This window comes from Castanea sativa, chromosome 3 (assembly GCF_040712315.1).
Source record: "Castanea sativa cultivar Marrone di Chiusa Pesio chromosome 3, ASM4071231v1".
Lineage (NCBI taxonomy): Eukaryota > Viridiplantae > Streptophyta > Magnoliopsida > Fagales > Fagaceae > Castanea > Castanea sativa.
The window spans coordinates 33,878,740-33,896,613 of NC_134015.1; the positions used below are offsets into that span (position 1 = coordinate 33,878,740).

General features: G+C 40.1%; 1 protein-coding gene across 1 annotated transcript; it reads right to left on the bottom strand.

Annotated features, from left to right (window-relative positions):
• Window positions 1–3,528: 3,528 nt before the first annotated feature.
• Window positions 3,529–3,921, bottom strand: LOC142628840 (uncharacterized). The gene has a single exon (XM_075802878.1). The coding sequence runs from the start codon at window positions 3,919–3,921 to the stop codon at window positions 3,529–3,531; it is 393 nt and encodes a 130-aa protein (XP_075658993.1).
• Between the last annotated feature and the right edge of the window lie 13,953 nt (window positions 3,922–17,874).

The window sequence follows — 17,874 nt, forward strand, 5'->3', positions numbered from 1 at the left end:
CCATATTCAATATTCCTCAGCATAGAGTGAACATTAAATACTATGATTGATTGAGAACTATTCTCATTATTAGTGCTATCATGATAACTCTTATCAGACACTAATAATATGCCGTTTTTAAATTTAGCCTCTAATTAACAATAGTAAGAACTCAGCATAAATGATACTATAATACTTAGTCTAGTGTATACCATTGTCTAAAATCATGTGTAGCCACATTTCATCCTTTTAACAGGCTTATTTTGTAGTACCATGATACAAACACCCTCCGCATGGAATGCAAAGCTCGAAGCTAAGACAAGGTGTCTGATCAAACCACTATAAACCAAGAAATCTAATCTTGTAGGACCATGAAATAAATACTCTCCACATGGAATGCTAAGCTCTAGGCAAAGACAAAGTATATATTTCACACTATTATGAATCAACAATGGAGGCCGTGAGATGCAACCCTTGTATCTCTCTACCACTAGATGTTTTAAGATAAAGGTTTTTAAATTTAAAACATGCATAAACTAATTACACATTGCCTTGCTCTTTATATATGTAAAAACACTTAGAAAAATTCTGAATCCACAGTCCTCGATCGATTCTCGACAGATTCTTGATCGATCAAGAATAAGTTCTACGAAGCTCGATTGATTCTCGACAGATCCTCGATTGATCGAGAGATCTTCTGTTAGCTCGATAGATGCCCGACAGTTTTTTATCAAACAATAATTTCAAGAACCATGCAGAAAACAAATTTCTAACAACATGAAACTATTGTCTATAATTCCAAAACTCAAAACATGTTAAACAGATACGAAATGAAGACCACTCTAATACCATTTGATGGAAATATGCATGTGCGCAGCGGAAAAATAACGGATCTACTCCATTAATAAAAGTTAACATGTACTATATAAGTTTCAGAATTTATGAACAAGAGAGTGTACCTTGGAGCGATGAATTTCAAAATCAAAGATCAAAATCACCTGGGAACACTTTCAATCTTCACTCCAATTCCAATAACGCCCAAGATGTGTGGTCTCTCAATCAGTTCCAAAGGGAGAATGTCAAAGTATCTAATACTTACATACACCACTTCACAATGATGTTCTTCCAAAATTCTCTACAGAAAATTCTGTATGTTTTTCCCTTTGTGTCTAACCAATTATCTAATTGGGCTGGTCTTTTGGGCCTTTCCAATTGGGCTTAAGTGTGTGGCTTGGAGTGAGACCAAAAGGGACCAATAAGACATTAGCTCCAATGGGCCTTGGGCTTTTCTGTCAACTCTTGACAAGTCCAAAGTTACCATTAACTATATTTAATACCACTATATAAATATAGTTGCACTCTAGGCCTTATTTATAAATTATATCCCAAGACTTTATTATATATGCAATCCCTTCATAAAATATTCGTAGTAATATGATGAGAATCAACAAGCATTCAAGGATCCATTGCATGTTCCAGTTGGGCCTATTACAAGAGCAAGATCCAAGAAGACCCAAGAAGCACTTAATGGGCTGATTCAAGAGATTTGGGCTGATTCTAACGCCGGATGTTCCAAGCTTGGCCCAAAGGAAGATGAAAGTGTAGTAAATTTAATTCAAGCTATTTAGGGCTGATCTGACTTAATTGGGAGTGATTTATGGCATGAATTAATGGCCGATTGACTTTCCGGCTACTGTATCGATTAAGGCAGATTTTTTCCTATTTTGGATCTGCTAATTTCGGACCAAATCAGCTTTTATTTAGGGTTTTATTATTTAGTACGTTTTTTAGGTATTTTCCTTATTTTTAGGTGCATTTAATGCTTTTTAGGTCAAACTTGATTCCCGATATGGTAAGGTATCAATTATGAGTTATTTCAGAATATAATTTCTTGTATGTCAAGATTTGTGTAGGCCTTAAATAGGCTCGAAGTCTGTAAACGTTTTTCGATTATTATTGAATAAAATTCAGAAAAGGTGAGGCTTTGCTCTCTTTTGGTTCTTCAAGAACTGTGAACTTATCAAGGATTCTTCCTTGTGGCGTTCAAACTTTATACCTTTGGTTCGTGATTCTTTATAATCATTGGGTCAAGGTCAACTTATACCTTTGGTTCGCGTTTCGATTATAAACGTTGGGTCAGGGTTTCTATTAAATATCTGATTTTTAGCTTTCCTGGGTTAAATATTCCAATATTTTTGTTGGGTCTCAAAGCGTGTCGATTGAGGTTCGCATCATAATACAAAGTCATAAATGTAGACTGCTATTTTGTAAATTACTACATTTTATCCTTGAGTACCCGGTTTAATCTTTTAAGTTATTCATCATATATTTATGAAATCCAATTTCATAAATATATACTCTAGTAACTATTTACTAAAGTAGTTAGGCCTAACATTCTGAATAACAAACCCATTAAATTTATCTCAAGGGAATATTTTGTATCTCCGTTAAGAGACTATGAATTCCATCTTGAGAATATATGTTCCATTAACAATAAATGTGGTTGCCCAACATACTGAGGTTTTGACCGTAACTCTAGATCTCATTCCTGATATATCAAAGCAACCTACACCTCATGATCAAGTCCATTATTCTCTCAGGATTAAGAGTTCATGCAAATATAAGTCGTGAGTTCCTTATTTATTTGACAGTTGTTAGGAGGATAATAAATTTCACACCGGTCCAGTTCAATATTTTTTAACTCTTAAAACAAATCAACATATCAATTAGAAATCTCCATTTCCATGATCAAGACAAATCATCTTAGTTGATATGTTATAGTCTTTGCAGATGAAATACCCAATTTCATCACCGACTACGAACTAAAATTCTGAGTTTACAAAGAACTTGTGATTTATATCTTCTATGACTTTTCACATAAATCACATACTATGCATCTCATGGACTATATGATGATGTCCCAATATTCATGTTACCATTATTTTAGATAATAGCAAAACAACTTTATTAAACACAACATTAAGTCATACATAATGTTATACATAATAAAATACATAATATCATACAATAGGATTTAAGGGCACACATCCTAACAATATACTAATGAATATGGGGTCGCACTCGTGGAAGTACGAATAGAAGTGCAATATGCACACAAGGAAAACAGCAAGTACTCTTGCCACTCCTTATATGTGTCTATCATCTTCACCAAGATTTTCTTTATGTTCTTGTTAGCAGCTTCCATTGCACCATTCATTTAAGGGCGATAGGGAACCGAAATTCTGTGCTCGATCTTGAACTGTTGGCAGAGCTGCTGGATCATTTTCCCATTTAGGTTCGCTCCATTATCTGTAATGAGCTCTCCAGGCACACCGTAGCGGTAAATGATGTTATGTTTCAGGAACTAGGCTACGACTCCTTGAGTGATGCTTTTGTACGAAGTGGCTTCCACCCACTTTGTAAAATAATCAATGGCCACGGTGCTGCTAAAGATTGCAAAGGCTAAGGAGGAGAGTTCTTCCTGTCTTGATAGGGTTGGCAACAGTGGCATGTCCTCACATGTTTAATGCAATCACTTTCCATGGTAAGCTAGTAGTAACCGGCTCTCATAATCTTACCGGCCAACAGGGGTCCACTGGCATGAGCTCCAAGTAAGTCTTCATGCATCTCTTCCATAAAATGATTAGCCTTAGAGGCATCTACGCATCGAAGCAAGGTAGAATCATGGTACCTTTTGTATTGGACTTCTCCACTCAAGAAAAATTGGCAGGCCATGTGCCAGATAAACTTCTTTTCACTGTTCGTTGCACTAGACGGGTATTCATTGTTCTTGATATAAGCCTTGATACCATGATAACATGGCTTTCCATTGGCTTCGACTTCGACACTCATACATTCTTCGATGTTCATGCAATAGGCTGGAACGCCATGGACTTCTATGTGCAATTGCCGTATTTCATCTCCTTCTGATAACTTGACCATGCTAGCCAGGGTAGCCAATGTGTTTGCAAACTGGTTGTGTGCTTGGGGAAAATAGGCAAATGTGATGTGTCAAAATTTTAGAATCAAGTGGTTGACACATTTTTGATACGGAATCAACTTGGCGTCTCTGGCTTGCCATTTTCCTTCAATTTAGGACATGATCAATAGGGAGTCTCCAAAGATGCTCAAGTCATAGGCGCCGAACTCTAGGGCCACTTGTAGGCCAACTATGCACGCTTCATATTTTTGACCTTGTTGGTGTAATCAAAATTCAGCTTGATTGAAACAGGGATTTGCTAGCCCTTAGGGGAAACTGAGACTACTCCTACTCCATTTCTAGTAGAATTGGCGGCTCCATCAAAATAAAGCTTCCAACGCCATGGTTCCATGCTATCTGGTTTTGGCTTTAATGCCATGACATCCTTATTAGGGAAGAGGGATTTTAAAAGTTCTAGATCATTCAACGGCTAGTCCGCTAGGTAGTCAGCTATAGCATGGCCCTTGATAACCTTTCTTGTCACAAACACAATGTTGAACTTGGAGAGCAACATTTGCCAACGGGAGATCTTCCCTGTAAGTGCTGGCTTTTCAAAGATGTACTTAATGGGATCCATACGGGAAATGAGTCGTGTGTTGTAATAGAGCATGTACTGCCTCAATTTGTGCGAGGCCCACACTAAGGCGCAACACGTCTTTCTCAATGGTGATGTAGATGATCTCATAGCTGGTGAACTTCTTGCTTAAGTAGTAAATCGCCCTTTCTTTTTGGTTGGCCTCAGCTAATTGGCCTAACATGCAGCCTATGGAGGTTTCTTGTACCGCTAGATAGAGGATTAACGGATATCCCAATGTCGAGGGAACCAAACAAGAGGGTTCAACAAATATTGCTTGATCTTGTCAAAGGCCATTTGGCACTCATTTGTCCATTCTATCTTTGTGTCCTTCTTCAAGAGCTTGAATAATTGATCACATGTGGCAGTCAACTACGCTATGAAGCGAGCTATGTTATTGACCTTTCCTAAGAAGCTGCAAATCTATTTCTCAGTTTGTGGTGTTGGCATGTCCCGGATTGCTTGGACTTTTGTTGGGTCCACTTCAATTTTTCTTTGGCGAACTATAAAGTCGAGCAATTTCCCTGAACTAGCTCTGAAGACGCACTTGTTAGGGTTTAGTCTCAATCTGTACTTGACGAGGCCTTTGAACAACTTTCTCAAATCTATTAAATGATCTTGGGAAGTGCGGTATTTGGCAATCATATCATCTATGTAGACTTCAATCTCTTTGTGCATCATATCATGGAACAAGGTTACCATGGCTCGCTGATAAGTATCACTAGCATTCTTTAAGTCGAATGGCATGACATCATATGCATAGGTTCCCCAATAAGTGGTGAATGTTGTCTTAGCTTTGTCTTCCTCAACCATCTTGATCTGATTATAACCTGAGAATCCATCCATAAAGGAGAAGAACACATTGGTAGTGGTATTATTGATTAGTGTATCGATATGCGGCAATGGAAAATTGTCCTTGGGGAAGGCCCGGTTCAAATCTCTATAATCAACGCACATGCGTAATTTCTTGTTTTTCTTAAGCACGGGAACAATGTTGGCAACCCAATCTGAGTAGGCTATCGTGGTAAGGAAACCGACTTTCAAATGCTTTTCTACTTCCTCCTTGATCTTCAAAATGATATCAGATTTCATCCTTCGAAGGGCTTGCCGCACTAGAGGGCATTCTGGCTTGACTAGAATTCTGTGCACGAAAATCTTAGTATCCAACCCTGGCATATCTTGGTAGGACCAAGCAAATATCTCTTTGAACTATTTGATTAGCGCTATGAGCTCAGGCTTCATGTCTTAGGAAAGTTTACCCCAATCTTGATGGGTTTTTAATTTTCGCCTTTGTTGGCAAGGTTAATCACTTCAATTTCTACTATGTTGGGCTTGGATCCCTCATTTTCTTTGTTTAGAGCTTCCAAGATATCATGAGGTAAACTCGAAATTTCCTTTAATCCTTCAACATCATGATCCAACTCTATTATCTCATTCATGTCATCAATATCCTCATTATGGCGATAGGACGATGTACCTGCTTAGAAATTAGAATAGATCCTATAGAACAGAACATATACAAGGAAACATATGATAATTTGCACACACACATATTCATAGGAAAGAAAATAAAGAGATAAATGCAAGAATTTCTTGAATAGTATGCTGTATAATTTCATTAACGGGTTATAGACAAGGGGATAACAAAGTTCATGCCTGACAATGATAAAAGGGAAATGTTTTTGTTGTTTTTGGAAAATAAACTGGGAAATGCAAACAAGGAATGCAGAAAATAGGAAATGAACATGCAAAACAAACTAGATATGCTATTCTAACTCTTTCGGGCAATTGGAGGACCCAACCACATGATGATGGAACACTTTTTACTCAGCCAGTGCAACCATAAAGTAGGGCTTGATGGTCCAATGGCCTACTGTCTCGCTTAGCACACAGGGCCTAATAGTAGAAGTCAGATCATCCTCAGGGGATATGATGGCATTCATTGAGAATTCTTCAGGAGACAAACGAATGAGACAAGCTAGATCTGATTCTTCCTTGCATGATTCTTGTACCATTTCTGATCTGATGACCTCGGCTAGAGCCAGAAAAGTGACCTTGATGTGGGGAATAGACATCCCTTGGCCTAACTGATAGCCAAATTTGAGCATCTCCTTGGCAGCCGTTAAAGTAGCGAAGGGTCATGCTGACTCGAGTTTTGAAGCTCTGAAAATCATGGAGACTAGCTTGAAACTGTGGAAAGTTACCTCCGGAAAGGCATTAGCACCAATGTAGGGGTTAGAAGTCTCCTTGAAGATGTTTAGGGGCTCTTCAACCATAATAGTGATCATCTAATCCTCGGAGGGGAACTAAAGTCTCCGATGAAGGGTAGAAGCAACTGCGCCCACGGTGTGTAGCCAAGGCCTCCCTAGGAGCATATTATATGGGGAATCCACCTTGATGACTTGAAAGTTGACCATGAAAGACCTGGGGCCAATTCCAGTTGCTAACTTGATCTCGCCTTGCACCTCTCGGATAGTGTCATCAAAGGCTCTAATGATCATGGTGCTGGGGTGGATAAGAGAGGTATCCACGTTAAGGCGCTCTATAGTGGACATTGGGCAAACATTTAGGGCTAATCCATTGTGTACTCAGGAGATGATCATATCTTCACACTTTACCATAATGTGTATGGGCAAAGTATGCTCTCTACCTTCTGGTGGTAGCTCATCATCTATAAAGGAAATCTGGTAGGTGGCCAACACCATTGAGACCATACCCTGAAAGGAAGATTCTGTGACACCTGTAGGAACATATGTCTCTTTCAAGACTTTCAAGAGAGCCTCATGATGGACATTGGAGGATAGCAACAGTGCTAAGATAGAAATCTGAGTTGGCGACCTATTTAATTGCTGAATCACATTGTATTTTGAGTTCTGATAATTTTCAAGAATTCCTAGGCTTCTTCGATTGTATCCCTATTCTTGACGGGCTCGAATGTACTCTTGCCAATCTCCTTCCTTCTCTTTTCTAGCTCCTCAGGAGTATAACAATGGCCACTCCTAGTAAGCCTAGATAGACTTGAAGAGATATTGGACCAGACCTCCTCTTTTTCGGTTCGAGTGGAGATCAAGGACACATCATATTTCCAGGGGACATGATGGTTATCCTCATAAGGGAACGACTTCGGCATGTGAATGATAACACCTCCTAAGTTTGCAAATTGGGTGCTATGGAGAACATTTTCGGATTAATGACTACTGGACTTGGTAGAATGGCTTTAATGGCATTTGAGCCGGATACCACAGAGATTCCTGAGGCAGGACTCGGTAGAATAAGAGGATCAAAACCTCAGATGGCAGGGACAATGGCGGTTGACTCCTGAACTAATAATAAAGCTAGCCCTGCGACTGCAGGCAATGCAAGAGCAAGATGAGTGAATCCCTAAATGGCTAGCGAGGCTTGCCCTTTTCCTGAATCTGATGACTTTGAATCTGCAGGTGATTCTATGATCTCCTCAATGATTACTGAAGAGGGAGGCGCTGAAGTAGCCTTACCAAGGCGTTTCTGTAGATATTCATCCTAATCTTTCCTTGACCCAACTGATATAGCATTTTAGTTGGTCCCTGATTAGGTAGCCAGAGGACATAAGCTGGCTGCCATGCAATCATCTCTTCGCACCATTTCTCTTTCGATCCAGATAATACCACGGTCGGCCAGACTTTGAACCTATGCTTGGAGCACCTTACAATTAAATAGGGCATGCCTCTCTCCATTGTAACAGAATGAGTAGATTCCTTAATCAAATCCTGGGGTTCCCATACCCTTAAGATCAAAGTGGCTTTCTTGCACCAAGGCTCGGAGCATGGACTCTCGTGGGAATTACGGTGAGGAGAAATCTGGGACCCTTTCTTCCACTGTGATGATGGCATTTACATTCCCTTCCTAATGGGGAGGCAAAGGGTTGGTGATGTTGTTTGGAGCGACTGCATTATCGAATTGTATCAACTTGTTGTCAATGAGATCCTGGACACGGTCTCTCAAGTGGTAGCATTCTTTAAAGGAATGCCCTTCGGCCCTAAAATGGTGTTCACACTTCTTGGACGGATCAAAGCTAGGTGATGGAGGACCTTCTTTGGGCCTGGCAAACATCGGGGTCACTAGCTTCCTTTCCAGCAGGTAAGCATAGAGATTTGCCATGGGCATGGGGAGTTTACTTTCGGTTTCCCTCTTAGGGGGACGAGGTGGGTCTGGCCTCCCTTTCTAATTAAAGGCTCGGTTAGGTGCTTGAGTAGACTGAGCCTTTTGTTAATAAGGTCTAGCGGCTGGGGTTGCATAAGCAGAAGTGATACCCCTAGGCCTTTCAGATGCATTGTCGACCATGTGCACATCAGCTTCTTTAGTCTTGCAGCCAGTCATTTTCTTGACTTGTTTTTTAACCATGAAACTCAAGGATTTGGGCTTTACAATCTTCTTGCTCCTGATACCCTTATTAATACGCTCCCTAATAGGCATTAGGCTAGCAAAATGAATGACATGGGTGCTGATGATCTTCTCATAGTAAGGAGGCTTGAGGTTGTCAATAAACCATTTGATCATCTCATTTTCCATCATGGGGGGTTGCACTTGTGCAGCTAGCTCATGCCAACTCTGGGTATATTCTCAAAAGGATTCCCCACTCTTCTTCTCTGTTCTCATAAGGATCATGTGATCAGGAGCTATCTCGGTGTTTAACCTATAGTATTCCAAGAAAGAGTTGGCCACTTCCTTCCAGCTATAGGTCTTTTCCAGTCTCACATACCACGTGGCCGTGGGGCTGGTCGAACAATCAGGAAAAATCTGGAAAAGCAAAGGGTGATTATCTCCATAGGGAGCCATTTTCCTACTGAACATGCGTAAGTGCACACAAAGGTCTCCAGTACCATCATACTTGACGAACTCTAGTGCCTTGAACTTGGGAGGCATAATGACTTGAGGGAAGTTGGTCAGACTGTCTAGATCAACATTTTCATGGGCGCTGGAGCCCTCTATGATACGAAGCTTCTCAGCTAGAGTTTCCACTTGACTCTTGACTTGGCCAATCCCAGATTCGGGGTTTTTATCCTTAAAAGGATCTGTTTCTTGATCATTACCCTAGGGTGGTATATTGTGGCCCTGATCCTATCCTTGTAGGGGCTGGTTTTCATTCTCAGTTTGGGGGCCTCCCTGACTATGACTAGAGGATTTCTGTCCTCCTCCTATAACCAGTTGTTGTAACATACGCATCACTTCTAACATTTTCCCTTTAAGAAGAGTAATTTCCTAAGCATTTTCCTTGTGGAGAGAAGTACCACTAGTAGACATATCTCTTTCCCGAGACCTAGTGAAGATGGGATCACGTCATGGTGTTAGCTTAGACTGTTTCTTTTTAGCAATCTTTCGATCCTGAGAAAGAATAGGAGATGAAAGAAATAGGGTGCGTTTGAGAATGTGGAAACACAACACCAAAATCAAGTTAGTTTATGCCCTTGCTATTTAACATGCACCTACCATTTTCAGAAAAATTTGGCTTTGCACCCTTGATCGGGTATTTGTCATGGTGAGTTTCTACTATGATGCAAGGTTAATGCACAAGACTGGCAAGTAACCGAAACTTTCATGACATGCTCGTACAAGATTTTCTTTTACAACGTTGGGTTCATCCGCTCCAACAGTGGGCCTTTTACAATACAAGGAAATGTGATTACGAGGAAAAGCTTAGCTTCTGATAATGTGAACTTCTCGGGGAAGCTCTTGGACACTTGGATCTCTTGGCAACTTGGACAACATGGATCTCTTGGACCTTTGGATCTCTTTGATGATTTGGATCTCTCTAGGGAAAATTCTTGAACTCATGAGGTCTTGGGATTCTTGACAGTTTTTTGCCAGCATTTTCTCTTGAACGGAGTTTCGGCTATTTGCCATTAATTTTATCATTGCACAATTAGGTGACGAAACCAATCAGTGTATGTATGAGTGCCCTTGGGGTTGTAAACCCTTAGGGATATGGTATGATCTAGCATGTACAAGCAATGGGGTTGCTTTCCCTAGGGATTTAATCATGAATGTTGTGCAAGCAGGATAGAAAGAACCTAGAATCGAGCACAATTTCTTTGGTGCAAGAAAAAAGGGCACACCTGCTACAAGACACTTTCCCCTGACCTCTAGCCCTATAAGGGTATTCTTTCCTAGGCTTGGATGTTCATTCTTTGGGCTTCACTTAGCCCTCATGGGCTCTGGGCTTGATCTAGTCCTCACGGGTTTGACATAACTAGGCCAACTGTATGCAAAGGCTTAACTGGTAGGTTGTTCCTAGCCTAGGAGGACTCAATCACAATACCCCTCCCTTTATGGAAGTTGTGGGGCAAGAAGGATCGAGGGAGGTTTTTTCAGCTACTTCTATCCACCCGTGGACCCAGAAGTGCCTACAAAGTCAGCCACAGATCTAACTATGGGTAACACTACCGATGTTTGTTTCTGGGCATCTGTAGATAGGGTGATGAAATCCCCAAAGAGATGTGCGAAGCTCGAGTTCGGCTAAAAAAGGGTGTATATGTCATGCAATCCTTAATGAAGGGGAAAGACTTTTTCCAAACACAGCAGCTATATATATATATATATATATATATATATATATATATATATATATATGAAAGTAGATAAAGGTGTAGCGGAAAATAAATTTTACTACCCTATGTTTGCATGTGAAGGAAAGCTATAAAGCATGTAAGGAAAGCTATAAAGCATGTAAGGAAAGCAATAAAGCATGTGAAGAAAGCGGTAAAGCATGTGAGGAAAGCGGTAAAGCCCCATGTGAAAATACCTCAAAGCCACCCTTTTTTGGGAAAAGGATTTTGGAAAAGGATTTTTTTTGCTCTTTTGAAAAAAGTCTACTAAGACATAGTAGAAGCCCTTTTCCAAAAGGAAAGCCGCGGAGGCCAACGTCAATGTCTGTGTTTTTGAAAGCCAATGTCCAAAGATTTTGGTTTTATCAAAAACTCTAAAGGCTAAACTCTCATGTGTCTCCAGTGAAGTCGCTAGTCTATTGACGCCCGACCTCAAGACGAATAACCACCGTCGGGCCTTCATCTGACCACCAGCTGTGGTGATGCTCCCGTGCATGTGGGGCCCATTGAGGCCCCTCTGTAATGATCGGTGTGGTTTGCGCGGAGTTTCGGGTGCTCTCTCTCTCTCTCTCTCGGTAGAGGAAGGTAGGTATATATATACATACATCATGCACATTGCTAGCATACAGAGCAGGAAAGTAAATGCCTACGTCCCTAGAGCATGGCCCAAAATATAGGTGCAGGAAAGTAAACAAGGGTCGTTATACCCTAGAGATGAGGATTAATGGTACATGACATGATATACCTAATACAATCCATCTAAGAGAGAAAGGGGGGAGGAAGGAAGGGGGTTTACAAGAGTACATAACCAAATGGGAGAGTACACAGGAAGTAACTCGGCATCCAGAGATGCCTCCTGAATGGTTACATTCGAACAAGGCCTCATAGGCGTTGGATGCAGCCAAACAAGAGCAAGCTTGCGGAGGGCGCCAAACATGGCAAAGCCTTAAACAAGAGAGGCTAGCACAAGCATAAAGCATAGAAGCAAGCATAGACATGCAATTAGGATGATCCAAACCCTTTGATGTGGGCCTTGGTGTACGGATGATGACAAAAAAGAACAAAAGGGCTACAATAGCACATGGCATGACAAAAAAGGTCTAGGCCTAAGCACATAAGCATGGCGTGAGGCATGCATGCACATAGATGATGACATAAAACATGTAGAGAACATCAATCTAAGCATGCAAACACACCGATCTACACATATAAGCATGGAAACGCGCCTGTGAGCATGTGAATATACATCTAAGTATGTGGATGTAAGCATAAAAGCATGGAAACACAAATCTAAGCATACAAGCATGTGAAAACATAGATCTAGACATATAGGCATAGAAACATGCATGTAAACATGTAGATCTAAGCAAGGCATAGCCGGAGACATAATATCAAGCATGTGAGCACATAGACCCAAACAACAAAACAAGGAAAAGATAGATCTAAGCATCTAAAGAATGGCATAAAGCATAAAACATGTAGAAAAGGCAACTAGCACATGAACAAACATGGAAGCATATAAAAAAAGCTAAAAAGCATGCTAAAAGCAAGATAAAGCAAGAAACATGCTAGATAAAGCAACAAATCATGTTATTAAGGTAAAAAGAGCAAGATAAATGCTAGAAAAAGATTTAGAGGGTTAGGGGTGTGGATAGTAGCTTAAAAGCTACATCCATACCCCTGAACCCTAAATCCAAAGTGTAGAACCAAGGAGAAGAAGATTGGGTATAAGAACAATAACTTGTATTTTTGGTGAAGATAGAAGAATCAAGAGGCTTTGATGTGTTTTTTGTGTGTCTGGAAGAGAGGAAAAAACGTGTAGACAGCGTCCAAGTAGAGAGCAAAACTCAGAAAATCTCCCTTTTCTTTAGTCTGGGAAGTGCCTGGGGCCTTTTATAGCCCGACGCACTTTTAGAGGCGGCGGCCCTTGTAGGGCCTCCACCTTGAAACAATCTCTGATCAGGTTGATCTTGACACCCTTAAAAAGATCCCAACTTTTGGTTTCTAAAAAGGTATGGAACTTGAAAATCCAACGGTCGGATCAAAATTTATGGCTCCTAGAAGTTAGCAGTGCATCGATATGTGCGTTAGCCCGGTTTTCATGATATCTCGGCCATTCTAACTCTGATTTCGACGCATGAATAGTCATTGAACTGAGAATTTGATAAGCTTCGTAATGGCATTGGTTCAACCCGTTTTGACCGTTGGATCAAAATTAGGGTTTTTAGGCCCGTCGAGGGTCAACTCCAGGTCAAACTAGTCGAAAATCCCCGAGAATCTTGGGTTTGATGTAAAACCACGAAAAAATGTTGTTTTGTGAGGATTTTGATTTTGATTTTATTTTTTTTTTTTACTTTCAGTCAACCTAGGGTTGACCAAGGGCATTTTGGTCATTTTAGTTGAAAAATGCACTTTGGGTGCTCCGTTGCCCAAATGGGTTGCGCCATGTCATTCTGGATGTTCTCACGGCCCCATGGATAGAAAATATTATTTTTGGGTTTTCCGGGGTTCGACATGCAAATCGAGGGTAGCAAAATACGGTATCAACACTTAGTTTGAAAACTTTATGTTAGTTGTTGCTCAATAGGGCTTCATTTCGAGTCCTCATAGCATTTATCAATCCTTTGCTAGTATCACTCTTTTCTTCCTTTATGTTGATTACATGATTATTATTAGAGATAACTCTGTAGGTATCTGCTCTCTTCAACACTTTCTTAGACAACATTTTAAGATAAAAGATCTAGGCACTCTCAAATATTTTCATGGGCTTGAGTTTACTTCCTCCTCCGGTGGATACTATTTTTCATAAACTAAATATGCTTTTGATCTTCTTTTTGAGGATGGTTTCCTAGACAACAAAACCGTCTGCACTTCCTTGGAATTCAATGCCAAACTCACTCCTTTGGATGGTGGACCTTTATCGAATGTTACTCGTTACTGTTAGTTGGTAGGCAATCTAATCTATTTCATAGTCACTCGTTCAAATATTGCACATGTCATGAGTATTGTCAGCAAGTTCATGGATGTCGTGAGTATTGTTAGTAAGTTCATGGACACCCCTTGCTTTGTTCATTATGTTGCCATTCTTAGTATTCTTCAATACGTCAATGGCACACTTTGTCATGGTCTTCACTAATCCTCTTAGTCTTCTCTTGAGCTTCATGCTTATTTAGATGCCGATTAGGCAAGCGATTCTGTGGACCACTGCTTCATCATAGGTTTTGCTTCTTGTTGGGTACTTATCTTGTCTCATAGCGTAGTAAGAGGCAAGATGTTATTTCTCATTCTAGTACTGAGGTTGAGTATCGTACCCTTGTTAACACCACTATTGAGCTTGTTTGCCTTCAATGGCTCTTGCTGGTTGACATGGACGCTTCATAGCCCACTGGAACTACTCTTTATTGTGATAATCGTAGTGCTATTCACATTGCTCAAAAATATATTTTCCATGAACGCACCAAGTGTAGACACCGCATTTTGTACCCTTTATGACTCAGGCCACCATTCCCCAATGATGTTGAAATTCTAAAGCCCAAGGTTGGGAAAGGGCCCAATTAGATTAAAATTGACTTGAGGAAAGTATTTTTGGAAAATATAACTCTTTTTATAATTAAATAAACTATTTTTGAAAAATAAAGATCACGAAAACCCTAGGGCATGGGTACGTATACACGTGTATGAACATGCATGCTCAAGCTCTACATACACATACTTCATGCATGCGTACGCATACACGGGCATGCGTACACATGTCAGGGTTTCAAAAACTATGAAAGACTTTTCTGCATTAAAGTTTGAGTTTTAAAACAAATTCCACATCGTCTGGGAGTCGTTATAAACCCTCATTTTCAAACTATAAAAGGCCATACTGATGAGAATCAACAAGCATTCAAGGATCCATTGCATGTTCCAGTTGGGCCTATTACAAGAGCAAGATCCAAGAAGATCCAAGAAGTACTTAATGGGCTGATTCAAGAGATTTGGGTTGATTCTAACGCAGGATGTTCCAAGCTTGGCCCAAAGGAAGATGAAAGTGTATTAAATTTTATTCAAGCTATTTAGGGCTGATCTGACTTAATTGGGAGTGATTTATGGCATGAATTAATGGCTGATTGACTTTCCACTCTTGTATCGCTTTAAGGCAGATTTTTTCCTATTTTGGATCTGCTAATTTCAGACCAAATCAACTTTTATTTAGGGTTTTATTATTTAGTACGTTTTTTAGGTATTTTCCTTATTTTTAGGTGCATTTAATGCTTTTTAGGTCAAACTTGATTCCTGATATGGTAAGGTATCAATTAGGAGTTATTTCGAATATATTTTCTTGTCTCTGTCAAGTTTTGTGGAGTCCTTAAATAGGCTCAAGTCAGTAAACGTTTTTCGAATATTGTTGAATAAAATTCGGTAGGGTGAGGCTTTGCTCTCTTTTGGTTCTTCAAGAACTGTGAACTTATCAAGGATTCTTCCTTGTGGCGTTCAAACTTTATACCTTTGGTTTGTGATTCTTTATAATCATTGGGTCAAGGTCAATTTATACCTTTGGTTCGCGTTTCAATTATAAACGTTGGGTCAGGGTTTCTATCATAAATCTGATTTTTAGCTTTCCTGGGTTAAATATTTCAATATTTTTGTTGGGTCTCAAAGCGTGTCGATTGAGGTTCGCATCATTTGGTATCAGAGCACAGGTTCTAAAATCAATTTTCTATCCCTTTATCTTTTGTTTCCTGTTATCATCCTATCCTATTTCTGTTGTGTTCTTCATTCATCGTTCTTATTTTTTTGTTTTTGTTGAAGTGCACTAGGTTAAAATCGTGCACCCAGTTCCAAAAAAAAAAAAAAAAAAACGTGAAAAAAAAGAAGAAATCTAAAAGGAAATAGCTAAAAAAAAAAAAAAAAAAAAAAAAAATTTGTTTGTAGTTTCAGTTCTCTCAGACCAAAATATTGTTTTCTTTTGTCTTCTTCCTTTGATTTGGTATTTCTTCCTTTGATTTAGTGTTTCTTTCATTTTTTCATGCCATTGGTATTTGTTTTAACACTACAAGTTGAATTTCTTGATCAAGTTTGTTAGTTCATTGCAGAACTGAAAAGGCGAAGCAATGAGTGGAAAAAGGCAAGAGAGTGTGAGACTAATATCGTGAAAAAGCCAATTTAAGAGTGAAACACGAGTGGGAGTGACATAATTTGAGTGCAAACACGTGAGGGAGTGTTGTGAGGAATTATTTCTAACAATTCTCTGTTGTTTCAAAAGTATGTCTTTCAGGTGTGAAACATCAAATAGGGAGGAGTCGTCCATCATTTTACAAAGCTATGCAACAACAATTTGAACGCATGAACGTGGTGTTTAATGAGATTCGGATCGGATGGATAGGCAAGACACTCGTTATTGCTACTTTGCGTGAGGAGCGTCCCCAAACAGCCCTAATGCTAGAAGGCAAGAAAGGCGTTCTCACATGAATGATTCGATGACTACCACGAGGATGAGTTCTCAAGATGAAGAAGATCAAGCTTCACCGAACAATGAAGGCAGGTTTGTACGAAGGAGAGAAAGGCGTGGTGGAGGTTTCCGAAGAGATCCAAGATGGCAAGATGGGACCGACAGAACCTAGGAAACATAAAAATGAAGATACCCACATTCCAAGGGAAAAATGATCCGTAAGCATACTTGGGAGTGGGAGAAGAAGGTGGAGTTAATCTTTGAGTGCCACAACTACTCCGAGGAGAAAAAGGTAAAACTCGCCGTCATTGAGTTTATCGACTATGCTATTATATGGTGGGATCAACTTGTGATGAAACAAGGAGAAACCATGAGAGACCTATCGAGAGTTGGGAGGAAATGAAGGCAATCATGAGAAGGCGGTTTGTTCCTAGTCACTACTATGTGGACTTGTATCGAAATTACAGAGTCTTACTCAAGGCTATAGGAGCGTGGATGACTACCACAAGGAGATGGAGATTGCCATGATTCGGCAAATGTAGAGGAGGATAGAGAAGCCGCCATGGCAAGGTTTCGAATGGGCCGAATCGGGACATTGCCAACGTGGTGGAGTTGCAGACTACGTGGAGTTGGAGGACATGGTGCACATGGCAATAAAGGTGGAACGACACAATTAAAAGGAAAGGAATTCGGTCATTTCAAAATCCGGGCTCCTCTACTTCATGGAGGTCAAATGGGAGGAAAGACGAAGGGGCCGTTTTCAAGTCCAAATCCGAACCACAAAAAAGGAGAGATGAAGCTCTCAAAGTGTCAACAAAGGTAAAAATGAATCCCGTACTCGTAATCGTGATATTAAGTGTTTTCGTTGTTCGGGAGTAGGTCATATTGCTTCACAATGCCCAAATAAGAGGACCATGATCTCACGTATTGATGGAGAGGTGGAAACCGAAAGCGAGGAAGATGATGACCGCATTCCATCACTTGAGGATGCTTGTGATGACGAAGTGGAGTATCCAAAGGGAGGGTGAGTCGCTTGTTGCAAGGCGTGCTTTAAGTGCCCAAGTCAAAGAGGATGACATAGAACAACAAAGGGAGAACATTTTTCACACTAGATGCCACGTCAACAACAAGGTATGTAGTATGATTATAGATGGGGGAGCCGTACTAATGTGGCTAGTACTACTTTAGTTGAAAAATTGAATTTACCTACCTTGAAACACACTCTAGACCATATAAGTTGGCAAGTGGTTGAATGATTGTGGAGAAGTTAAGGTAAATAAGCAAGTACCGGTTCTTTTTCAATTGGGAGGTACAAGGATGAAGTACT

Bases quoted from the DNA above. Each gene is read 5' to 3' on its own strand.
- LOC142628840 (XM_075802878.1), bottom strand. From the start codon at position 3,921: ATGGTCAAGTTATCAGAAGGAGATGAAATACGGCAATTGCACATAGAA.